The 27,381-nt window shown below is 42.9% G+C and overlaps 1 protein-coding gene across 2 annotated transcripts in view; it reads left to right on the top strand.

Annotated features, from left to right (window-relative positions):
* LOC143961723 (NACHT, LRR and PYD domains-containing protein 3-like) overlaps positions 1–27,381 on the top strand; it is a 174,766-nt gene that overhangs the window by 82,101 nt on the left and 65,284 nt on the right. Inside the window, exons 4-6 of one of the 2 annotated variants that reach the window (XM_077471053.1) lie at positions 6,812–6,850; positions 7,954–9,661; positions 22,936–23,079. In XM_077471053.1, the coding sequence (XP_077327179.1) occupies positions 6,812–6,850; positions 7,954–9,661; positions 22,936–23,079 (1,891 nt within the window). The remainder of the gene's footprint in view (positions 1–6,811; positions 6,851–7,953; positions 9,662–22,935; positions 23,080–27,381) is intronic. The other variant, XM_077471054.1, reaches the window with a different exon arrangement.

The following is a 27,381-nucleotide window of genomic DNA, read 5'->3' as shown; positions in this document are numbered from 1 at the left end:
TTTGTCATTCCGAATACCCGCTTCAATCACCACACTGAAGACCAGATGGAGACCCAACAATCCCACTTCAGACGACAACGCTTACCATATCAGCCACGATCACAGCAAGCAGTGGCCCTACAACACCAACAGGTACATTTGCGCAGCCCCACGGCCGCCCCGACCTCCCACAGGGCTCGCCGTGACCGCTAACGGAGGATTCCGCAATACAGCAGATAAGTAGCAGCCACATGTTTCTTTCATTTAGTCATGTTTAACTGTTATTGTTACCTTAGTTTTGGCCGATCGATCTGATATGGCGACAGACTGCATCAACGAGCATAAGTATAAGCCCGTCAATCTCATCTACTATCTATTTGAGGTGCCCTTCCCTCTATGTCTGTCGACACACGTGTTATAATGAAATCACCCTGCTACGAGTGAAAACCGTCTCTTTGCCTCATACCCGCTGACCTACTAGCTATAAGTCCCTCCGCTGCACCTGTAATAACTTATCTCGTAACTTACCAGTCGTAAGCCCTGAGTCATTAACAGATGTATCGTGTTCTACGACAAACCCCCGCCGAATCCAAATGATAGTTTATCTCATCTCTTGCTTGTATCGTAACTGCCTTACACATAACAGCACTGGTTTCCCAATCGGACATGAACTCCGCCTCACCAAACTGTCATCGGGCAAACTGTTGTTACACCCCTCAAGAAAGGTTTTGATGGTCAAGAAACTATCACTAGCGGGAAACCGATTCCATCATACCCCATGTCGTCGGTTCTATGGCTGCATCAGAAGAGACACTAAGTTATCTCTGATTTAAGAAGAGACAGAGCATACTCTAAGCATTGATTATCGTTTCCGACATGATACCGGTTTTCACATACAGACCAATGCCTAAGATGGACTATCAGAAGACTTTCCAGTAGAGCAGTTAGTTTTTTTTTTTTTGTTTTTTTTTTTGTTATCTTATACGCCAGGACCCTGAAAGCTAATGCATGATCCATTGATAAGCCAAAATGTTAGTGATAGCTTAGTGGTGGCGTAACGTGCTGGCGTGTCGGTCGAGTCCTCTCATTCGAATCGAGATTGTTTCATATGGAGTTATATTAACATTACCAAAAGAGTTTTATTACCTAGGCTTTTTTAATGGCCTTCCATTTTACGTATGTTCAGATCCCTCACTAACTTACTGCACCCCAAAAGGACTCAAGCGATTTGCCAGAATAGACTGCCTCCAGTATACGGAATGTTATGATTGTTCTTGTTTTGCTAATCGGTCCTGACTAATACATATCAACATTTGAAATCATACAGATCACTAGACTGCCCTCCGCTTCTAAATATCTACACCACAACCTAGATCTCAATTGTTTTTCCAGGACTGTCTTGCTTGATTTTTAATGATGTAAACAGGAACACTTAGTCTCTGCCCAGACATTCCAAAAATCCGGTTAGGGTATACAAGGAATGGCTCCTCTAACCTTTTTGATATTGCACAAGATCATCCTGGACACATACTATTGTATCAATTCTCCCTCGTCCAGAGCATGTCTCTTAAAATAGGCTATGGGTGTGAGGGACTCACCCTTACGTGATCGTTCTCCTAGGCAATCACCTCCCCCTCAGTGACTTGGAGTTCTACTCTGTATCTCAACATACGGAGCTTGATCTACAGGTCCCTATCTACTCCCGGCTTCCTCATACCTTAAGTGAACAGGTGAGCAGGCACTCACCTGTTGCCGGGTAACCCTTTCCTCACCCAACCCAACCCTTAGCCTCTTACAAGTAAGTGCCTCAACACTTGCTTTCACCTCCGTTTATTTGTACTCCTTCCCCCCTTCCCCTCCCTCTTTTTTTTTTTTTTTTATTATTATTATACCTATTTTTCTGATTCACCAGGTACCACAATTAATAAAACCAACATGACTAATAAGGCAAACATAACTAACCTTGACCATCTCAAGCTCATTTCCCTGAACGCAAAGGGGCTCAACATCCCAGAAAAGAGATCGCAACTCCTCCTTTCCATGCACAAACACAAAGCAGACATTATTTTTCTCCAAGAAACCCATTTCCGCACCACATCGATTCCGAAATTGTATAGTCGTCACTATCCCACCGCTTATCACTCTACAACGCCCAATGCGAAGACCAAAGGTGTCTCCATTCTTCTTGCGAAACACCTTCCCTTCCTGCTCACTGACACTATGGTCGATGACAATGGCAGATTTTTATTTCTTAAAGGCACGTACCAAAACAAGACAATAACGCTTGCAAATATATATGCGTCAAACACCCATCAAGTAGCATTCATCAGGGATATTGTCCACAAACTAACCGTCTTCCAGGAAGGAATACTTTTGCTAGGGGGCGACTTTAATGTTCCCCTAGACCCGCTACTCGATACATCCTCTGGCACCTCGTCACTCACGTACGCTGCCCTGAAAGCAATAAAATCTCAACTACAAATCCTCCTTTTACATGACGCTTGGCGTACCCTTAATCCAGATACGAAAGATTACACCTTCTATTCGACTCCACATAACAAATACTCCAGAATTGATTTTCTCTTTTTATCACAGCATGCTCTGCCCGCCCTTACAAAAGCATCCATTGACCCAATGTTTATCTCGGACCACACCCCCCTATCGATTACGCTCTCCTTCCCATCAAATCAATCAAGATCACACTCATGGAAATTAGACCATTCCCTTCTCACAGATCCTGCTGTAGCAACAGAAATTGAACAAGGTATCTCACAGTTCTTTGTAGACAATAAAGCCATAGATACTTCTCCTTTTATAAATTGGGAAGCACACAAATGTGTAGTATGGGGTCTTCTCATTGCAGCGGCCGCTAGAAAGAAAAAGGAATCCAAACAACAATTCCTAGATTTGGCTTCCAAAATCAAACAATTAGAAAACACACACAAACTCACCAGAGCAACAACACTTCTCGCCACCCTAACCCAGGCCAGGAAAGATATGTTAGACTTGCTAGGGAGACAAACGAAACGCAAATACATTCTCACCAAAAAAACTTATTACGAATATGGCAATAAATCAAGTAAAATGCTAGCGAGAGCACTTCAAACAAAGAAAGCACGTAATACGATCCATTACATTAATGACCCTTCGGGACGAAAATTACACTCGACACCTGACATAGCCGATGAATTTGTAAATTACTACTCCAAACTATACAACCTATCTCACCCGCCCGCTAATAGCACTATGTCGGAATGGAATAGGAAAAAGATTATCTCTGATTTCCTAGGCAAAATCAGTCCATCCCCAATTTCCGAAGAATCTTTCCAACAGCTTGATGTTCCCCTCTCAACTGAAGAAGCTAAGGTAGCGCTTAAATCGATGCAGACAGGTAAGAGCCCGGGCCACGACGGCTTTACAGTTGGATATTATAAAACTTACGAACACTTATTGCTCCCACATTTTCTTTTTTTTTTTTTTTTTCCCCACATTTTCTCTCCTCTTTTAACACTTATGCATCCCGTATCGACCCCCCCCCCCCGTGAATTATTGACGGCCCATATAGCCGTCATTCCGAAACCAGGTAAAGACACTACAATAGTAAATAACTACAGACCTATATCACTCTTAAATGTCACTCTTAAATGTCGACATTAAATGGTATGCAAAAAATCCTAGCCAATAGACTTCTCCCCCTGATCTCCCCCTGATCTCGTCCACCCCGACCAGGTGGGTTTCATACCGGGGAGGGAGGCGAGAGATAACACCCTTAAGGCTCTCAATATACATCACTGGCTCACGTCCCAACAACAAAAAGGATTTTTTCTATCTTTAGACGCCAAGAATGCATTCGACAGGGTGGCATGGGACTACATGGACGCCATGTTAAAAGCTATCGGCTTACCGGACAGAATGCTAAACTTCATTCATGCGCTCTATTCAGGTCCCACAGCTAGGGTGCGTGTCAATGGCCACCTGTCGGATGCCTTCTCCATCACAAACAGCACATGCCAGGGATGCCCACTTTCCCCGTTAATTTTTGTACTCTCACTTGAACCACTTCTATGACAAATAAGAGCCAACCCAGACATAAAAGGGATAGATGTCAGAGGCCGCGCCTTCAAGATTGCTGCCTTTGCGGACGATATTCTTCTGTTCCTAATGAAACCTCTGACATCTATTCCTAACCTGTTGAAAACATTAGACTATTTCAAATCTATATCTAACCTCCAAATTAATTTTTCGAAGTCGACGGCGCTAAACATATCTCTGCCTGAAGAGCAGCGCTCCCAGTCTAATCTAATTTCCCTTTTCGATGGAGTTCAAAGAGCTTGACGTATCTAGGAATACAACTACCAAAATCACTGACTGACCTATACTCCCTCAACTTTTTGACACTCTTACAAACCTTGACAACTGATATAACGAAGTGGTCTAGGGGAATCTTCTCCTGGTTTGGCAGAGCAGCCATCATAAAAATGAACGCACTGCCTAGAATTCTATATCTACTACAGACACTCCCGATTAAACTCCCAAAGGCCTTTTTCGTTTCCATCCGCAGACTATTCACAAGTTTTATTTGGAACGCACTTCAACCCAGGTTGAGTCTTGAGCGTCTCACACCCCCGAAATTGCATGGAGATATAGGCTTACCCAACATACACAAGTACTACCTAGCATGCCACTTAACTAAGATCATCGACTGGAATGTCCACCACCATACAAAAGACTGGGTCCAACTTGAGAAGTCGCTCGCCCAGATCCCCCTAGCCCAAACCCCTTGGCTACACCCTAAATTTGTCCCTCCAGTCTACTCCTCCCATCTGATAATTGCTCCAACATTTGCAGCGTTTCATCATGCTTGCACTCAATACCGTATCTCTACGCCTTTGGGACCTATGACACCAGTTAAATTTAATCCTGATTTCCCCCCTGGCATGAGCTCTTCGTTTTTAACCATATTCTGGCCGCATTCTTCAGTCCTGACCAAACACTTTTATGAAAATAACCAACTCCTGTCCTACCGAGATCTTACAAAAAAACTAAAAACTGACCAGCTCTCCGTGTGGACATACAACCAAATCAGACATTTCCTCACGACTACAACCCACAAAGTAGAAAGGTCTAGAAATCTGACCCCTTATGAAGACATATGCACTCGTAATGAACCACAAAGACACTTAATCTCATTTTCGTACAACTTGCTTTTCCCTCACCCTCCTAAATTCGACCACTGGACCAATAAGAAGTGGCAAAAAAACCTACACGCTGACTTAACGGACGAAGACTGGGAAAAAAATCTACGCTATCGCTCACAAGGGCTCATTGAATGTGAGTGCCCAAGAAAACATGTACAAGTTACTATCTAGATGGTACAAAACACCATCCATATTGCAACGTACATTCCCGTCCGCCTCTCCTTTATGCTGGAGATGCCAAACTGACCTAGGTACTCTTGAACATATCTGGTGGTCTTGCCCCGCTATTCAAAGTTTCTGGAAGGAGGTGCATCGCCTTACTCAGGCGATTACCACCTTCCCACTAGACTATACCCCTGTGCAACTATTGCTTCACGCCTCAACACGATCCAAACGATCCTACTCTGGATCTCTAACCATGCACCTACTAATGGCAGGCAACTTATGCATACCTGCCAAATGGAAACCTGCAGATCCACCGTCGATACGGGACTGGTTCCGTAGAATAAAAAAAACAGGTGAAATGGAGGAACTAATCCACCAATCGAAAGATAACCCCTCTAAATACACTAACACTTGGTCATGTTGGTTACACTTCCGCAACTCCACTGAATATCGGTCAGTGCTTCCTTAACTCATCAGGCTGGGATACCATTCTTTCCTCTGTATCTCCCCGCCTTGTTTTTTTTTTATTTTTATTTATTCAATTGTACTTATACTAGTCGTACCTCATACCTCTAACAACCTAACCGCCGTGGTTGGATACTACCCCTCTTACTGGAGGCCCTTCGTTCCTATTTACACATAATGTGTCGAATCAATACTCACACCATGGCCTTACGAGCTACTCGACCATAAGATATCTATCCAACATTATTTGTACAAATATCATTGCCTTCTTGCTAACTTAGGGACATAGAGAGTTGTTTGGTGAACTGTTTACCCCTGTGATTCCTATTTTGCTCGATAGGCAAATAAGTTGTTATAAGTGTGCTGTTAACCATCTCTGTATTACACGCAGCGGTTGCATCCGCTCTTCTTGTCTAAATTTTCATGCACTCTCTGTATTGTTATGTTTTGTTTTGAGAAATATTCAATAAAAATTACTTTAGAAGAAAAAAAAAAAAAAAGGGAAGCAGAGTAACACTTCTCCAGGATGCCGGCAGTCAGTCACCATAACACAATGACATCACTCAGCATGCCGAGCAAAGCAATTCAATCACAGCCACTTGTCTGTTATACAGACCCTCCATATTTATAGCTGTATTCCTAGAAGACCCTCATGATTGTTGCTTGGGGTTCTGAGCCTTGTGCCCCATGCATCCACTTGAACCTCCATCAGAAAGAGGAGTCAAGGCTCCAGATTCTAGGTGTGTGTCTGTAATCCCTGCATAGAGAATTGGGGGCTTTTCTGGTCCCCCCACCATGGTCACATGTCACTGCAATGTGCTGAGATGTTACCAGGCAGACAAAGACTCTCCCCATCACCTGGAGGAGGAGAGACTCCAATCTACAGAGGGTTGGTGGGATGATGGTGTCTGGGAGGATCTGCTACACTAATAACTCTCTTAGTTATTATTTTATACATTTCAGAGGTTTGTCGGGACTAATCACTTCCCTAATCTTATTTCCAGCCAAACTGAAGAAGAGGACACATGGCAAAACATTATCAGGTTAGTAGGACATCCACGTTTCATATGAAATCTCTTCTGGATAAACATTTTGTTTTTATTGTAGTCCAGATCAGTGGTAGAACTGCCAGGGTCGCAAAGATTGCACTTTAGACCAGGCCCTGGTGTTCTGCCACTGTAGGGGGCCCAAGATGGCAGGAAGGGGGCCCACTGCAGAACATGGGCTCAGTTCAGACTGTTGTGATCCCAAGTTGCAATTTTGTGATTTGACATTGCAGTCTATGCCACTCAAATCACACCAGCACCCTAGAAAAGTATTGCCTTTTTCTTTGTTGCGGTGACTTTAGTCACATTTATTAGGACAGCGCCCATTGAAATGAATGTGTTTTGACTTGTCATGCGGCTTTGTGTTGAAAGTCACATAATAAGTCACAGCATTCTGAACCTAAAGGGCCCCACAACAGGAATAAGCAGAAAGGGCCCCTGCCTTAGGGTTGCCATCTCATCCCTTTAAACCCAAACATATATGAATTACACAGGTTCTGAGACTAATTGAGGCCTGATTCACATCTATGCAATTTTTTTGCTTTTTGCATTTTGCAGATTTGCACTACAGTCCATTTAACATGGCTTCCTATGGAACACATTCTGTAGTGCAAATCTGCAAAATGTAAAAAGCACTAAAACTGCAAGGTGTGAATCCAGCCTTAGTGCAGGTAAGGCACCAAGTGAGTTTAATTACAACCTTAATCATCCACAGAACCTGTGTAATCACTATGTGTTTGGGTTTAAAGGGATAAGGTGGCAACTCTTTCCTGCCTCAGAGAGAAGAGCCCCAACCTTGTAGGGAGGGGACCTGGGACCAGAGGAAAGGGCCTGAGACCGATGGAAAGGACCCCAGCAGTCAGGGGGTACCCTTCATGGTTTCTTGCACCGGAGCCCTGTAGGTTCTATTTATGCCTCTGGTCTGGATGGTGTGTCCATAGTTTGGATGCTTTCATAGTCCTCCTGTATTTCATGGGATACCTTCTTTCAGGGTTCCATTCTTCGGGTTTATGGTTAGAATACAATATTCCCAACTCTGTCTTATAAATACTATTTCATGTGTGTATGAGGAATAAAATATTCTCTTTTCTCTCATAAAGACATCAGTAAAGAACACAGAGAGAAAGAGAAATTCCAGAGGATTAAAGAATATAATTCCTGTATGGGGGAGACTGTTCATCTACAGGAAAGATTCACCAAGTTATTGATGATAAACGGACCCCAGCATAAAGAGGGAAAAGCAGAAGAAATAAGGCGTTCAGGCAGAAGACATCTACAGATCATGGAGAAAAGATCCCCAATCACAATCCAGGCCCTCTTTGACCCTGATAAATATGAGTTCATCCCTAAGATTGTGGTGTTACAAGGACCTGCTGGGATTGGAAAAACAATGACCTCCAAGAAGATCATGCTGGACTGGGCCTCTGGGGATCTCTACCAAGACCAGTTTGATTTTGTGTTTTATCTGAGCTGTAGAGAAATCAACACCATCCCTGAAAACATAAGCCTTGTGGGACTTTTATCCAGAACCTGCAGACTGAGTTCAGATGACCTGGTGTATGTTCTGAAGGATCCTGGAAGTCAGAGAAAACTTCTCACCATAGTTGATGGGTTTGATGAACTGAGGTGGACTCTGGAGGAGAAATCTGAGGGTTGTCTTGACATTTCTATGGAAACCCACAAAGAAATAATTCTCCAAAGCTTGCTCAGGGGACAGGTTCTCCCAGAATCTTCTCTGATCATCACCACAAGGTCTCTGGCCATGGAGAAACTTAACACATTCATCAATGATTATCGCAATGTGGAAATCCAGGGATTTACAAGGGACGATCGGGAAGAATTTGTCCATAAATTCTTTGGAAATAAAGAAGATGCAGACAAGGTTCTCAGTATAATAAAGGACAATGTCGTTGTGTACACCATGTGTGCCGTCCCCATCACATGCTGGATTGTCTGCACTGTAATGAAACAAGAAATAAGAAAAGATTTGGATGTAATTCAGTGTCATACAACGACTTCAATTTACCTTCTCTACCTGGAGGTTTTACTAACCCATCACAGCAAGAAGGAGCAGTCTGTACACCGGAAACAAACCTGTCTTAAGAAGCTGTGTGCTCTGGCCAATCAGGGAGTTTGGAAGCAACAAATCTTATTTGCGAAGAAAGATCTAGAGAGACATGGACTTTCTCTGGATGAGGTGGAGTCTGTATTTCTGAATAAGAACATCTTTCATTGGGACGTCCGCAGCCAGACCTGCTACAGCTTCATCCACCTGAGTGTACAGGAGTTCCTTGCTGCTCTCTATTATGTATTGGATGATGGGTCTGGGTCTATGGAAGGTACTTTCCTCCTGGAGATCTGTAAAGGGAAATCACTCCGTTTCTTCTGTTCAGTTTACTCACATTTAGCATTATTTGTACAATTCCTGTTTGGTCTCTTAAATGAAAGTCAGGTGAAGACATTCTCAGAGATCACAGGAATCACCATCTCACTCCGAGCCAAACCTGCAATGATAGAATGGGCCATCAAGGGCAATGATCAGACTTTCCGTACTCAGACCATCTTCTGTCTGTATGAGACTCAGGATAAGGACTTCATTAGGAGAGTCATGTCTGATTGTACAGATTTGGAGCTCTGGGGCTCATATACTGATCACTTGTGGATGAAGAATTATTCTAAGCAGCTGATCTATTGCTTGAAGACTTTGAAGAGAGAACGTTTTCGGTCTTTATATTTTGTATCTCTCACTGTGGGTCCAGAGTGCCAGAAACTTCTATCTCCATTCCTACACAGGATTCAGAAGGTCAGGTAAGTAAGTGTGAGGATATCCTAACTGAATCCAGAGAATGGGCAGGAACCTGTACAGGGCCGTCTTTAAGGCAGGGCAAAAGGGGCAGCTGCCCTGGGCCCTGTCATTGTTGGGGGCCCAAAGCAGCTGCCTCATATTTGCCAACTATCCCAGTTTAAATTCCCTTGTCCCTTGAAGTTTTAGTCCTGTGCTGTGTCCCGATATCTGGTACTAATGCTGCCCAGCTCTGCCCTATTGTATACAAGTAACTCAACTGTAGACCCTGTGTTTACATGTAAATAACCGGCATTCATATGTAAATAGCAGCAGCATTAGTAAGTAAATAGATGCGGCCGACGGCATTGATATGTAAATGAAGGCAGCATTCATATGTATATCATGCTCCCCTACAGTGAGGTGATGATGTGCTGTAAACTCTAGCAATGAATCAGTGAGCCATAATGTGTGCTGTAACCTCTAGCAACCAGTCAGTAAGCAGCAATGATATGCTGTAACTTCTGAAAACCAATCGCAATTTCTGCCTGATCTGATACAGTAAACTGATTTTAAGTCTAGTTGTTATTTATTGTATGTCTCAGAGCAGGTGGAAAGTGAAATTGCATGGGGGGGCCAAGAATTTTTTTGCCCCGGGTCCAATCAATATTAAAGACGGCCCTCGCAGCACAGGGAGGCCATGAGGGGGAGGAGTCTAGTATTGGAGTGTGTCTGCACCTAGCACGTCAGGTGTGCATCAGGTCTCCCTCTACAGCAGTGATGCCGCCGCTCGTTCCTAACTGACCCAGGCTCTAGCTTCGCGTATATGCTGTAGGCGCTCCTCTCCCTCCGCTCTTTCCCCCCCCATTTCGCATACCGTGTAGCAGTGCCTGCAGTCGGACGCTCCGTGCAGACGTGGGCTCTCTCGTCCGAGAGTGAGCCCGACGAGGCGAGTGAGAGTCTTGGAGAAGGACGCCGGCTGTGACTCCTGGAGAGGGACGGTATCCCGAGCGAGATCGGAGATCTCTGGAGAAACGACAGCGCCGGGCGCCCTCTGCTGTTGAAGGAGACACGGTGCACTTAGAGAATGGCCATGGAATGTCAATACTGACAGAGGAGGACGCCAAAGCCCCACGAGACGTTTGTGTTCCAGCAGTCCCAGCGGGAGATGCCTGGAGAGAGAGTGCCTGCCTAAAGGGTATGTGGACTTACATTATGAGTTATTAAACCCCTGAAAAATGGCATTGTGGAAGTTTTTCTAAGTGTGGATAGTAAAAAGGTGAATGTGAACTAGTTGCTGAGGATAGTACCGTAAATAGCTACGCTGGGATTAACGGGAGACCCATGGAAAATAAAAAAAAGTTCCATCTTTTAAATATATCTCTTAAACATTAACTGGAAGAAAAAAAAAAAGAGAACTGATTGCTTGTGTGTTTAAAGTAAATCCATAAGGCTGCCTCCTATCAGACCTGGACAGTAAATCTATACTATATAAATCTTACAGGGGTTGCAAGTAACACTCGGCAGCACTCAGAATCAGCAGCAGTATAATAACATAGAAATAAAGGCGAGAAAAAGAAAAAATCTACTTACTCCATAATTAGAAGCCTCTATGATTTTTTTCCCTTTTGGATAAAGACTGTAAGGGAAGGGAGAGAAAGGAGGAAGAAAAGGAGAGAAAACTTGTGTAGGTTTTAAGGCTGCCACAGTGGATTGAAACTATGGGAATGTAAATGTATCACATAACAAAGAATAAGGCGGTTTCTTGAATATGTTTTTTTTTTTGCCTTTTTTTTGTATCGCTCTAGTATACTGACGTCTATCGCAGTAAGCACCATTTTCCCCTAATGGTCGGGCACAACCAGGAAAAGAGATATCTTAAACAGTCATCATTAAAAAATAAAATTATACAAATAAATTGGAGTGTGTTGGTGTGCCTGGATAAATGAAAGGAAAGACACTGAAGACAGGAGCCATCCCAAAATCGCCTCGGCGGAGCCTGGTTACCAGCCCTGGCGCAATGAATAATATGTCACGCAAACGGGGGTAATGGAGAAACAACAGCTTGAAAAAAAACAACAAACAAGAAGTTCACAAGCTGAAGCACAAGCTGAAAATAAAGACAAAAAGGAAAAAGAAAGAGATAAGAAAGACAAAGAAAAAAGAAGGCAACAAGCGCAAAACAACTCTTTACAGGACCAAGACATACCGCCTGAGGTGGAGATGGACCAAATAGTAGAACCAGAGCGCGAAATAGAAGGTACACAGACTCACCCGACCCAACAGGAAAACCTCCAATCTTTGCCTATAAAAAAGGAAATAATCTCTATGTTTGCAGCTCTGGAAAACTCCATGAAATCGGAAATGGAAAGATTACACAAGAATCTTGGACACATACTGGAGCGGGTAGAAAACATAGAAAAAAAAATGGAAAAAGATACTAATATAATAAAGAAATTAGAAGTAGAAATAGTATATCTAAAAAAAGCACAACAAGAACAAGCATATAAAGTTGAAGACCAAGAAAATAGACAGAAGAAAAAATCTAAGAATACGTGGAGTCCCGGACTCATCACAGAGAGAGGATCTTATAGATATAATAAAGAAGATCTGCAATCCATTGATGAATAAAGATATAACTAACCCAATAAATATTGAAAGGGTTCATTGATTAAGGAAACCTAAGGACCAGCCACAAGATATGCCACGGGATATAATTTCAAAACGAAGAAGATAAATATCAAATATGGAGAAACATAAGAGCAAGCGCACCAATAGAATATGAAGGAAAGGACATTCAGATATTCCAGGAAATATCTCAAGAAACCCTAAGGAGAAGAAGAGCCCTAAAACCTTTACTAACAGTGTTGATCGAGAACGGGGTACAATATAACTGGGGCTTCCCTGTATGCCTAATAGGCAGAAAGAATGGTCGAATAGGAAGACTTATCGAAGAAATAACAGAATTTTGTAAAAAAACTTGATATCCCAGTACCAGGGACATAGAGGTGGGGGAGGGGGTGGAGGGGGGGAGGAGACGAATGGGGAACTGGTCCCCCCCTCATCTGTAATGGGAGAGGGAGAGAGGATAAGTGAAGATAGATAAAGATAGGGGTGTTGTGCCCTTTTTTGTTTTTTTTCCCCGGGTCGTTTCCTCCCTCTCCCTCCCGCTCACTCGTCCCCCCCCCTTTTTTAGGAGGGGGTGGGTAGAGGGGAGAGAGTTGGGCGGTGGGGGGGACGGGTCGGTTTGGGGGAGACAAGATGTACCTGGCATGTTGGTTAACCGTCTTGCAAATAATAGGTGAGATGGATTGCGACACCGCCAAACAGAATTCCACCCTTGGACCATGGGACAAATGGATAAAGGGGGTTCCTGATAAAATGCCCTGGACCATGAGGTCATATTTATGCCAAAAGAGGGAGCAGGGAGGGGGGTGGGAACGATGGGAGGGTAAATCTGTTGGCTTGAATCCACTAAACGAAATAAGAAAGTACCTAGATTGGTCTAATGCCGGAGATAAAGATAATAACATACAACGTTAGAGGAATGAATTCTCCTAAAAAAAGGTATAACATTCTCAAAGAGTTGGAGGGATATTCTGTGGATATTATTTTTTTGCAGGAATCTATCTCTAGATTCCAACACTAGGTTAAACACAGCAAAATTCCCAACTTGGTACTATGCAGACTCCCTGATTAAGGGATCTAGGGGGGTAGCTATTGGGATCTCGAAAAACGTTAATTGGAATGTAGAAGGAATTAATGTGGACCCAGAGGGGAGGTTTTTAATCCTAAATGGCAACATATCAAAGAAAAGATACACATTAGCTAATATCTACTGCCCCAATAAGGGCCCAAAAAAATATCTAAATGGGATTTTGAATACACTAGAGAAATATAAACAGGGCCAAGTGATCTTAGCTGGTGATCTAAATTTTGCTATGGATCCCGAAATAGATAGCACGTCACATGGTTTTCCCCAGGAAATCAAACAACACAGAACCCTAAAAAGGAAAATATACACACAACAGCTAGTGGACACATGGAGAATATGTAATTTGGGAAAAAAAGATTATACGTATTTTTCCTCGGTTCATGGCATGTACGTGAGACTGGATTACATATTTGTAGACCATGAATTTTTGGAAAACGTGGTAGACGCAGAAATAGGAACCATTACTCTGTCGGACCACGCACCGGTGATAGTTAAAATTAGAGAGCATGAAATGGAGTGCAGAAAAGGGACTTGGAGACTCAATGAGGCTCTATTAGAAAATGAGGAAACAGAGAACACTATAAAAATAGAGATCGAACAATACTTTAAAACCAATGACACAGTAGAAGTGTCTAAAGCTACTTTATGGGAGGCTCATAAAGCCCTAATCCGAGGGAAATTAATTTCCATAGGTGCCGGGGAAAAAAAAGAAAGTGAAATGAAATTCAATAATTTAAAAAAAGAACTTCATGAGCTAGAACAAAAGCATAAGAAACAATTAGACAAAAATATATATAAAGAGATCACCCAAAAACGCATACAACTAAACGACATGATGGAACAAGAGTCAAGAAAAGTATACAAAAATGTAGCTAAAGAAAGATATATGTGGGGAAACAAGACGGGGAAACACCTGGCAAGATTAGAACGGGAAAAAAAAGCCTCAAATTACATAGAAAAGATTAAAAACGCACATGGGGAAATGAAATTCAGAACATCGGAGATAGCAAACGCTTTTAAAACATACTATAGAGCTCTATACTCAATTAGGAATACCGAGACAGAAAAAGAGAAGGGGATTAGGAAAACTAAAATCCAAGAATATTTAAGTGATACAGACTTACCCAAAATAACTGAAGAAATGGCTAAGAGGCTAGATGAGCCGATTACGCCAGACGAAGTTTACAAAGCGATAAACGAAACGCCGAACGGGAAAAGTCCGGGACCGGATGGTTTTACCATCAGGTACTATAAGAAATTTAAACAGCAACTGGTCCCAGAATTAAGAAAATTTTGGAATAAATTGGGGGAGGAGGAGGTTCTGAGAAAAGAATCACTATTGGCGAACATAACAGTTATTCCAAAACCAGGCAAAGATAAATCTATTTGTTCCAATTACCGCCCTATAGCACTGTTGAATACAGATACTAAATTATATGCGAAGGTATTAGCAACAAGAATAAAAAATCTTATGCCAGAATTAATTAATGGTGATCAAGTAGGATTCGTTCCCGGCAGGGAAGGCCGAGATAATAGTCTGAGAACTTTGTTACTCATGGGTAGAGATAAGGAAAGCAAGCCCCCAATGATATTAATTTCGATTGATGCCGAAAAGGCATTCGATCGAGTAGACTGGTGTTTTATAATGGAAACTCTCCAGAATGCAGGTCTTGGACTAAAAATGCTGAAATGGATAAATAATCTATACACTCACCCTTCAGCCAGAGTGGGGGTAAATGTGAGTATGTCATCCTCATTCGAAATGTTAAATGGGACAAGGCAGGGGTGCCCCCTCTCGCCCTTACTGTATGTGATCGCTTTGGAGCCATTATTGGCAAAGATTTGAAATAATGTTAACATAGGGGGGTTAGAATGGGGGGAGAAGAATATAAGGTGGCGGCATATGCGGATGACATACTCCTATACATGACTAATCCACGATTGTCTTTACCTAGTTTAATATAAGAAATTAGGGAATACGGCGCACTTTCAAACTTTAAAATAAACCCAATAAAAACAGTTATTTTGAATATAGGCTTAGACAATTGGGAAGAGAAAATGCTACAACAGGAATTCCCCTTCACATGCGAAAAAAAAGAAATAATATATCTAGGTATAAAAATAACAAAGACGGTCCACGAGTTATATCAAGCTAACTATATTCCATTGGTAAATGAAATTAAAACATTGTTAAGGAACATAAAAAAGGGACCAATTACATGGCCGGGTAGAATTAATATGTTGAAGATGGTGGTCTTACCAAAAATTACCTATAAACTCCAAATGCTTCCGATCAACATTCCAAATAGTTTTTTTTTTTAAATAATAAAAACACTTTTCTTAAAATTTATATGGCAAAATAAAAAATTAAGGATAAATTATAATATATTAACTAGAAGAAAAAAAAATAGAGGGGGAATGGCATTGCCAGACACTTATAGATATTATATTGCAATTACTTTGGCGAGATTGGTGGAGTGGACAAATCTAGGCACTAAGAAGAATTGGGTAAAAATGGAGGAGTCACTTATTGGATCACAATTACAAAAAAATATTTGGATCCCACCAAAACTTAGAGTAGTTAGTAATAGGGCTCACAAAATCACCTTAACAACACTTAAAATATGGGACGTAGTACACCGGAGAAATAAATGGGTATACAATTCACCATTAATTCCACTTGAGGGCATGATTTTTTTTATTCCAGGAAATGGCACGCAACTAGGGAAACAAATGATAAATTTACAATTAAAAGATATCACGAGGGGTGGTAAGTTAATGTTGAAACAAGATCTAATAAAGAAGCCAAGTTGGCAAACTTTAAGGGATTGGGAATACTTACAGATTCAACATTTTGTCAACTCAATCCCAAAACCAATAAGAGACGAAAACACATTAACGCCAATGGAAAAGCTTTGTATTGCAAAAATAACAGTAAAACATAGTGTGTCACGGGTATATGATATCCTTTCAGAAATAGAGGGGCAAAGGGCTATACCAGCTATAGCCAAATAGGAACAGGATATGGGTATTAAAGTAGATGAGACTCAGATGATCGATGTGGTGCACAGTTATGTATCGGACACAATGTCAGTTGAGGCCAATTATAAGTGCCTGATGAGATGGCATTGGACACCAGATAGATTACACAATAGATCCCTCCAAATCCATACAGTGTTGGAGAGAATGTAAATTACCCGGAACAACATTTCACATATGGTGGGAATGCCCAGAGATAAAACAATACTGACACAACATAATAGACTACATAGAAATAATAACTGGTGAAAGAATACCATGTTGTCCCTGGGTGTGTCTGTTCTTGGGGGTAGAAGAAAAAACTGGTAACCAATTTAAAAAAATAAATAAAAACTACCTGGTATTGGTACCTTTTTTGCTTAATGTGGCAAAAGCCTTGATACCTAAAAACTGGTTACAAGTCAAAAAAAACCCTATCAGAGAGTGGATACAGAGAATTGAATATATTAATAATATGGAATATTTAAGTAAAATGGAGGAAAACAAAATAAATAGATATTGGGTAATCTGGCAAAAGTGGAGATCATTCAAAAAGACAGAATATTTCATTCAGGCACTAGCAGAATAATTGGGAATGGATTCAAGGAGGGCCAACGGACTACGGGGAGGAGGGGAGGGTGGATTGGGATAAAAGGAAAATAGAAGGGTAAACAGGATAAAGTTGGTAAGGGATTAAAGTTGAAAATATATGTATTTGTACTCTATGAGATATTTTTTAAAAATACAATGAAATTTAAATAAAATTTAAATAAAAATAAAAATAAAAGACGGCCCTGAACCTGCATAACGGTGATTATCAGACATGTTCTCCATCTACCACACTTGTTAGAAGTCCTGGGAACTCACACTTTCCTCAGCCCTAAGCCCTGCTTCACACTACAGCAATTTTCCAGCGACATTCTGATGACATGTAAAGTTGCAGGTCAGGTGAAAACACAAAGATTTTATTGGGTGTTGTCTCAATTGCTGCGATTTGAGTCACTGCAACAAAAGAAAGCTCTTCCTGCACTACTTTTGGGTGACTCTTGTGCTGCACGACTCCCATAGACTTCAATGTAAAATCCCCAGAAAGTCGCACATTTGTCTGAATCTTTAAGACTTTGCTGCGACTTCTGAGGCTTCTTTACCCCTCACCTCTCCTCCCTGGTCATCCTTGCTGCCTAAAATCTTCCTCCCAACACATCCCAGTCACACCTGAGCGTAGAGGAAACGCACTTTCCCACTCCCATTATTTGTGTATTTTCCATGTGTAATCACACATTGTATATAGGGAGCCCATTCACTGGAATGTTCTGCCCGACATGCAGCAAACACCCCAAAGTAGCTCAAGAATCTTCTCAGACATGGAGCGTCATGCATCTTGGCAGCAAAACATGCGTCTGATAACTGTGATTGGGGCGTCATTAACAATCAGCCGGCATTCATATCTGCGTGTTTCCGAATACGAGGCGACCCACACAGAAAATGTGCGCTTTGTCATACATCTAAAAAATGCACAGCAACGCACGCCACACATGGGCAGATGTAAATGAATGATAACACAAAAGCAATGCTCCTTCTTGTGCTCCTTTGAAACATACAGCAAAGCGCATGTATTCTTGCGGTCTGCCATGCATTCCAAAATGTGCAAATGAATAATAACGCAAGTTGAAACGCACAGCAAAGCATGGATTTTCTTGCAGGTTGCTGTGCAGTTGGAAAGGTACAGATGTGAATGAATGGAAACGCATTTACAACTGACGGCAACCCGCAAGAAAACACATGCTTTGCTGCGTGTTTTGTGTGGCAATGCGCATCACACTTGTTGCCATTCATCTGCATCTTCATGTTTCTAAACGCATGCCAACCTGCAAGAAAATGCATGCCAACCCGTAAGAAAACGCATGCTTTGCTGTGCTTTTTGAAAATGTGCCACAACACACATTGCACTTGCGATACCATTTGTTGGCGTCTGCACCATAGGGGTGCTCAGCCTATTGCATTAGGGTGTGCACCCCAAAGCTCAAATGCAAATGCGTCTTTATATGTGTGTGTGTGTGTATAATTTATATATATATATATATTACACACACACATACACACTGTATTACCAGAAGTATTCTTCCAGAAGAGCATTTGTGAGGTCAGGCACTGATGTTGGATGAGAAGGCCTGGCTCACAGTCTCTACTTTAATGTGAAGGCAGTCAAGTTTCTCCACCCCAAACTCACTCATCCATGTCTTTATGGACCTTGCTTTGTGCACTGGTCCAAATCGTTTGGAGGGAGCACTGATAGCCAGAACTGATTGGCACTAATAGGCGACACTGGCAGCACTCATGGGCACTATTAGGTGGTACTGGTTGGCAGCACTGCACAATGGCACTGATAGGTGGCACTAATGGACAGCACTGATTGGCACGGATGGGCAGCACTGATGGTCACTGATATTCATCACTGATAGGTGGCACTGATGGGCATTAATAGGCAGCACTGATGGGCACTGATTGGCAACACTGATAGGTGGCACTGATAGGCAAAACTGAGTACTGATAAGCAGCACTGTTGGGCATTGATTGGCACTGATAGGTGGCATTGGTTGGCACTGACTGGCAGCACTGATTGGCACTGACAGGTGGCACGGATTGTCTCTAATAGGTGGCATTGGTGGGCACTGACATGTGGTACTGGTGGGCATTGACAGGTGGCACTGGTGGGCACTGACAGGTGGCACTGATGGTCACTGATAGGTGGCATTGGTTGACAATGATGGGAATTGATAGGCGGCACTGATTGGCACTGATCTAGGAGAGGGGAAGTTTCCCATTGAGCAGTCAGCTAGGCATGTAAGAGATAGAAAGGAGGTGAAGCCATATACACAGAGTACCAGCCCTCGACATCAGCGTGTTTGATAGGCTAGTTTGGTCCCACCCACCCCCGACATCAGCCCGAGTTCTGACAGCTGCTATCTGCAAGCAGTGACATTAGATTACCGTTTAAAGCACTAAGCGGCTCTTACATGCCTCCCTGACTGCTCAATGGGAAACTGTCTCAAAGGCAGCTCCCTATACAGACTCTTACAGCATCTTACAGAAGATCTCCAGACACACATTAGGGTGTGCCCAGGCACATTCTGCACACCCTGTGTGCATGCCTATGGTCTGAATGTTTCTGAATGCCCGACAACCTGCAGGAAAACAGATGCTTTGCCACACATTTTGGAAACATGCATGGTGCTCGCCTTGCCATTTTCGTAGTACAAGCGTGGCGCACGGTCGCAGTGCATTTCTGAAACGTGCGGCAAAGCACACAATTTCTGTGCGGTTGATGTGCATTCAGAATCATGCAGATGTAAATGCAGCCTGATTCGCAATCACGGTTATCAGACACATGTTTTGTCATGTGACAAAACACGCTATAAACACGAATCCATCAAAGTCACATAGGAATGCTTCTCAGTAAAGTCATTTTGAAGTTGCACCTGGTCGCCGGGAAGTTGTAGAGCAAAGTCAAGCTGATAGTGGCTGCGACTTTCATGTTGTGCTGTGTGAACCAGAGCTAAATGGTGGTTCCCACTAAGGATGAACCTGCGAACAGACTTAAACTTTGTGTGAACTTTAGAACCCTATTAAAGTCTATGGGACTCGAACGTTCACAATCTAAAGTTCTAATTTTAAAGGCTAATATGCAAGTTACTGTCCTAAAAAGTGTTTGGGGACCCGGGTCCTGCCCCAGGGGACATGGATCAATGCAAAAAAAAGTTTTAAAAACGGCCGTTTTTTCAGGAGCAGTGATTTTAATAATGATTAAAGTGAAACAATAAAAGTGTAATATTCCTTTAAATTTCGTACCTGGGGGGTATCTATAGTATGCCTGTGAAGGGGCGCATGTTTCCCATGCTTAGAACTGTCCCTGCACAAAGTGTCATTTCGCAAGGAAAAAAAGTCTTTTAAAATCACTTTGAATTTCCGGCTCCCGTAATACAGAGAACACTGAATGAGTTTTCTTTGTATTACAGAGCGAACAATTCATTCATTGATAAAAAAAAAAGCTTGGGGTTCCCCTAAATTCAATGATGAGGCCCTTCAGGTCTGGTATGGATATTAAGGGGAACCCCGTGTCAAATTTTTTTTTTTTTAATTGACGTGGGGGTCCCCCTAAAAATCCATACCAGACCCTTTATCTGAGAACGCAACCTGGCAGGCCACAGGAAAAGAGGGGGGGATGACAGAGCGCCCCCCCTCCTGAATCGTACCAGGCCAAATGCCCTCAACATTGGGAGGATGCTTTGGGGGTCTGTGACCCCTCAAAGCACCATGTCCCATGTTGATGGGGACAAGGGCCTCATCCACACAACCTTGGCAGGTGGTTGTGGGGGTCTGCGGGCGGGGGGCTTATTATAATCTGGAAGCCCCCTTTAACAAGGGGACCCCCTGATCCCGGCCCCCCCCTGTTTGAAATAGTAAGAGGGTACAAAAGTACCATTTCACAAAAAAAGTGTAAAAAATGGTTAAATAAGACAAACACACTTTTGAAAAATTCCTTTATTAAAAATAAAAAATAAAAAAAAGATTCCAGCGGTGGTAATCCACTCTTGCTATCCAGCGATGGATGATCATCTCTCCGGGGTCCAGCGATGGCTGATCTGATCCAGCGATGGGTGATTTTCAGTCCAGCGCAGTCCATCCATGCATCTGTCTTCTGTCTCCACTGAGGAGACTCTGCGGGGATCGCGGCGCCTGACGTTTCTTATATTAGGAGGGTGGGGCCACCCGTCACCTGACCCCCCCCCTGACGCTAGTGAGGGAAGCCAGGGCTTCCCCAATGACGTATGGGTGACCCTGCCCCCCTCTGATGTAACGCTGTAAAGCGTCAGAGGGGGTGGGGTCAGGTGACGGGTGGCCCCGCCCTCCTAATATAAGAAACGTCAGGCGCTGGGATCCCGCATTGTCTACTCAGTGGAGGCAGAAGATGGATGCATGGATGGACTGCGCTGAACTGAAAATCACCCGTCACTGGATCAGATCAACCATCGCTGGACCCCGGAGAGATGATCATCTGTCGCTGGATAGCAAGAGTGGATTACCACCGCTGGAATCTTTTTTTTTTTTATAAAGGAATTTTTCAAAAGTGTGTTTGTCTTATTTAACCATTTTTTACACTTTCTTTGTGAAATGGTAAGGATACTTTTGTACCCCCTTACTATTTCAAACAGGGGGTGGGATCTGGGGGTCCCCTTGTTAAAGGGGGCTTCCAGATTATGATAAGCCCCCCACCCGCAGACCCCCACAACCACCGGCCAGGGTTGTGGGGATGAGGCCCTTGTCCCCATCAACATGGGGACATGGTGCTTTGAGGGGTCACAGACCCCCAAAGCATCCTCCCAATGTTGAGGGCATGTGGCCTGGTACGGTTCAAAAGGGGGCACGCTCTCTCATCCCCCCTCTTTTCCTGCGGCCTCCCAGGTTGCGTGCTCGGATAAAGGGTCTGGTATGGATATTTAGGGGGACCCCCACGTCAATTTTTTTTTTTTATTTGACGCAGGGTTCCCCTTAGTATCCATACCAGACCCGAAGGGCCTAGTAATTGAATTTAGGGGAACACCACGCTTTTTTTTTTTTTATCAATGAATGAATTGTCCGCTCAGTAATACAGAGAACACTCATTGAGTGTTCTCTGTATTACGGGAGCCGACAATTGAAAGTGATTTTAAAAGACTCTTTTTCCTTGCGAAATGACACTTTAAAGGAATATTACACTTTTATTGTTTCACTTTAATCATTATTAAAATCACTGCTCCTGAAAAAACTGCCGTTTTTAAAACTTTTTTTTGCATTGATCCATGTTCCCTGGGGCATGACCCAGGTCCCCAAACACTTTTTAGGACAGTAACTTGCATATTAGCCTTTAAAATTAGCACTTTATATTTCACCCATAGACTTGTAAATGGGTGTTCCGCGGCTTTTCGAATTTGCCGCAAACAGCCCAAATTGTTCACCCTTCGCTGAACAGGAGAACAGGCAATGTTCGAGTCGAACTCGAAGCTCATCCCTAGATCCCACATATCACCTTCTACACAACTTCTGGTAACAATCACATCATTTACATCATATTAACCCTTTCCCTGCCCCCAATTATACCATTTATCACACAGAACATTTGTAGGGAAAGCTTCATGTTCAGAGATCTGGGGGAGGGAAATAATGTCAGGGGTGTGATATCATCATCCCAACATTGGAGGGACCAATTGTCTGCAGAAGTGGGCGGAGATGGGAATGTCTGGACTGCATTTTATATCTGGAACTAAAGTGGTGTTCCAGGATTTTCCAGAAGCTGAATGGAGACCCCTGTATACATATTAGGGGTCTCCTTTAAGTTTTGTCTGGCGTGTGACTTCAAAGACCACTCATAGCCACCAATGAGAAGTCCTCATCAGGTCCAGTATGAGACTGTAGAGCCGGAGGGAAGGCAGCCATGTGGAAGGGAAATGTTGAGGGTTACATTGTTATTCTTGGTGTCAGAGGTCATACATTCTTGGTGCTAATTATTATCTCATTATTGGCTTTTAGATTTGAGGGTTGTACTATTTCCAGTAAAGATTGTCCGGGAGAGGACAAAGCAGAAGAAGAAGATTCCTCCTCTTCAGGATATAAAATGAAGTCTGATTCTCTTTCCTTTCTGGTGAACCCGGAGAGTAAAATTCAGGAATTACGGTAAGAGAAATGTGTGATGTGCCGTGATGGGGAAATGTGACCTCTTGTGATTGTTCCCGTCTCTCAGTGTCTCCTTCTATCTCTGGGTGTCCTCCATCCTCACCCATGTAGAATCTTCCATCACCTGTCCTCTTCTCATGTCTTCTCCTCTCTCTGAGGGAATCTTTCTCTTTGTAATCTCCATCCATGGGATTTGGGGTTCCCCTTATAGTAGAACAGTGACCAGGCTCTGTACATATGGAATGACCATCCATATTCCTAACAAGCAGGAAATCCTGATTGGCAGCCCACGACTTCTGCAGCGTCTGTACCTCCCACATTCATTGGCCAACCCGGAATTCAGGTGGAAACAGGGGATTTTAGTACCCTTGACTAGGGATGAGCCGAACACCCCCACTTCAGTTTGCACCAGAACTTGTGAACAGAGAAAAAAATTTGATCAAACACGCAAACACCATTTAAGTCTATGGGACACGAACATGAAAAATAAAAACTGCTAATTTTAAAGGCTTATATGTAAGTTATTGCCATAAAAAAGTGTTTGCGGACCTTGTTCCTGCCCCAGGGGACATGTATCAATGCAAAAAAAGTTTTTGAAATGGCCGTTTTTTCAGGAGCAGTGATTTGAATAATGCTTAATGTGAAAAAAATGAAATACTCCTTTAAATATCATGCCTGGGGGGTCTACTTTGTCTGCCTGTTTTCCCCATGTTTCATTCAAAATTGCTCATGGCTGTAATGTATTGCCAGATCCCGGCAATATACATAAAAAAAATTAAAAAACCCCAGGTCTGGTATGGAAAGTAAGGGGAACTCCATGCCAATGTTTTTTTTAACCACTTCAATACAGGGCATTAATACACCCTTCCTTCCCAGACCATGTTTTAGCTTTCAGTGCTCTCACAATTTGAATGGCAATTACTCAGTCATTCAACACTGTACCCAAACAATTTTTTTATAATTTTTTTCGTACAAATAGAACTTTCTTTTGGTGGTATTTAATCAGCACTGTTTTTGTTTTTTTTTTGCGACATAAGTGAAAAAAGAGCGGAAATGTTGAAGTTGTATTTTTTCCCCACAATTCTTGGGGGAAAAAGAAGAATGTGTTTGTTTGTTTTTTTGCTAAATTTTCATAAAAACAAGTTATTTCTCACATACAGCATATGTATACTTCCATACTTCCAATTACACCCTAAAATACATTCTGCAACTCCTCCCGAGTATGGCAATACCACACGAGTGGGACTTTTACGCAGCCTGGCTACACAGAGAGGTCCAACATGCAGGGAACCCCGTCAGGGGTTCTAGGAGCATAAATGGCACCTCTAATTTCCTAATCACCTATTACATTTTTGAAGGCCCTGGAGCACCAAGACAGTGGAATTACCCACAAAATGACCCCATTTTGGAAAGCAAGCACCCCAACGTCTATTCCATGAGGCATATTGAGTCTTTTGAACAGTTCATTTTTTTCCACAGGTCTTTGGAAACGTGGAAAGAAAATGAAAATATATTTTTTTTACACAAAGTGTAATCATACTGAGTATGGCAATACCGCATGTGTGAGATTTTTACACAGCATGGCCACATACAAAGGCCCAACATGCAAGGAGCACCGTCAGGCATTCTAGGAGCATAAATTACACCTCTAATTTCCCATAGACCTATTACATTTGTGAAGGCCCTGTAAATGAATTACACAAACTTTTCTTTAAGGCATCCTGTAGATGTTTCATCCTCTGCTTCCTCTGCGAAGGCAGGATGAGTTCTGCAACCTTATTGTTGTAATATGGATCAAGAAGGGTTGCCAGCCAGTAATGATCCCTCTCCTTAATACCACAAATCCTAGGGTCCTTTTGCAGGCTTTGCAGAATCAGGGAGGCCATGCAATGTAAGTTTGCAGAGGCATTCGAGTCTTCTGGGTCACTAAGGATCACATTATCCGTAACTACCTCCTCCCAGACATGTTCCAATCCTTGGGTTTCTGGGGACTGCAAAGCATCCCTTGAAGACTGCTGCATGTTATCCTTGAATTCCATGCTGACACAATCCTCAGCTTCCTCCTTCTCTTCTTTCTGTGTGTTTGACTCGCAGAAATGGTATCTGGATAAAGGGGGCCTTGAGAGGAAAGGAGGTCCTCCTCTTCCTTCTGCTGTTCTGCCTCAAGTGCCCTGTCCATGATTCCATGAAGCGTGTGCTAGAATAGAAGGACAGTGTCACTGAAGCATGCATTGTTGCTGCTCACCATCCTTGTGGCCTCCTCAAATGGTGACAGGACAGTGCATGCATCTCTGATCAGTAGCCACTAGTGTGGTGAAAAGAAGCCAAGCTCCCCTGACCCTGTCTTGGTGCCATACTTGCACAGGTACTCATTGATGGCCCTCTGCTGTGTGTGAAGCTGCTGCAGCATTGCCAACATTGAGTTCCACCTGGTGGGCATGTCACAAATGAGGCGGATGATAGGCAGGTTGCATTCCCTTTTGAATGTCAACCAGCCGTGCACTGGCATTATATGACCGTGGAAATGACCATAGACTTTTCTGGCCTGCCACAGGAGATATTGTAAGCCTGGGTACCTGGTCAAGAAACACTGCACCACCAAATCCAGGACGTGTGGCAAACATGCAACATGGTCAAGTGTCCCTGTTGGAGAGCAGAGAGAAGGTTGGTGCCATTGTCACGTACAACCATTCCTGGCTGAAGCTGACATCAACCACCTCTGAGCCTGCACCTATAGAGCTAACAGAATCTCTGCCCCAGTGTGGCTCCTGTCCCCTATGCAGACCAACTGAAGCCCCGCATGACATGTTTTTGCCTGACTGCTTGCGTAGCCCCTTGAGCGTTTAGAGAGCACTGGTGGTTCATAGGACAATTCTGCAGAAGAGGTCATAGAGGAAGAAGAGGAGGGAGGGGAGCATACAGATGTTGTATTATAATCACCACTAGCTTTTTGGAGGCGTGGTGGTGGTGGAACAAGCTCCAGCAGTGCGCAGGAGCACTAAGCACTAATGTGCCGCGAGTGGCGGCTCCCGTGCGCGGGAGTGACGTCATTGCGGCTCCGTCGAATGACAGCGCCGGAGCAGCGAGACCCACCAAGAAGATGGAGGCTCTGTACACAAAGGGACATCAGTGACTTCGCTGGCTCCTGTGTCAGGTACTACCCATACACCACATAGATAGCAGAGCTCCCAGGTGCTCGATCCACAGTCGCTGGCTGAGTAGAGTAATATAGAAAAATGATCCGCACTTTGGTTGTTTTTAAAATGTCTTAATTTTATTGAATAGCCACAGTGAACAAACAAAGAGTAAGTCAGTTGATGCATTTCAGCCTATAAGGCCTTAGTCATAACCATATTACAGACATAAAACTTTGAAATAAATAGCTCTAAAGATCACAGGCTCCACCCATTGATTGTCTTAATTGACCGCAGGCAATTATCCAAAAAAGAGAATCAGCTGCAATACATATAGGGTGATCCATCTGTATGCCACTAATTTTCCCACACCTTGTAGTGACAATATGCACATGCATGTACACTCATATATATATATATATATATATATATATATATATATATACACACCATAACTTATGAAGGTCTCCATTCAGCCATCCAATTACATGCGAAAATACTAGGAGACGTACACACACAGGGAACCAGGTGAGAACCCCCATGCCCCATGCCTTGCATTTGGGATGTTTGTTTGCAGTAATGTTCCTCTATACGGGCTCTCAGAGGATGTGTGGTACAACCTACATATTGAAGGCTGCATAAAATACAGGTGATCAGGTAAATTACATAGTTTGTGCCACAGTTGATGTATTGCTGTATAATGAACTCTTCATCTGTGGCTGTGGCAACAAACGTTTTACCCAAAAGACACAAATTACAGTACCTACAGGTTTTTGTATTACAAGGGTAACTTCCAGGATAGGAGAGTCAGGTGGGTTGGCATTGTTTAAAAGAATAGGTGATAGTGCAGTCCCTAATGTGGGCACACATCGGCTAGAAAAATGGCAACCTGCTTGCAAAATCCCATTTAAATGTATACAGTATTGGCAGATTATTTTTTATTATTCTAACTGATGATATTCTTGGGAAAATGTAGTTACAAATGTAATAGGATTGCCCGTTCTTCCATTTCTAGAGTTGTAAGGTTTATAAGATTTATTCTTATTTTTATACTCCTCTCTTGGTTTTAGGTTTATCTGATGCCACATATACACGATCGGAATTCTCGTCGGAAGAAGCTCTGATGGTTTTCCTGATGATATTCCGACGGAATTCGGCTCAAGCTGTC

This window comes from Lithobates pipiens, unplaced genomic scaffold (assembly GCF_037356315.1).
Source record: "Lithobates pipiens isolate NorthernLeopardFrog02 unplaced genomic scaffold, aLitPip1_a1.2 Scaffold_8, whole genome shotgun sequence".
Classification (NCBI taxonomy): domain Eukaryota; kingdom Metazoa; phylum Chordata; class Amphibia; order Anura; family Ranidae; genus Lithobates; species Lithobates pipiens.
The sequence above is the reverse complement of the archived record's forward strand: the minus strand, read 5'-3'. Positions and strand labels throughout refer to the sequence as shown.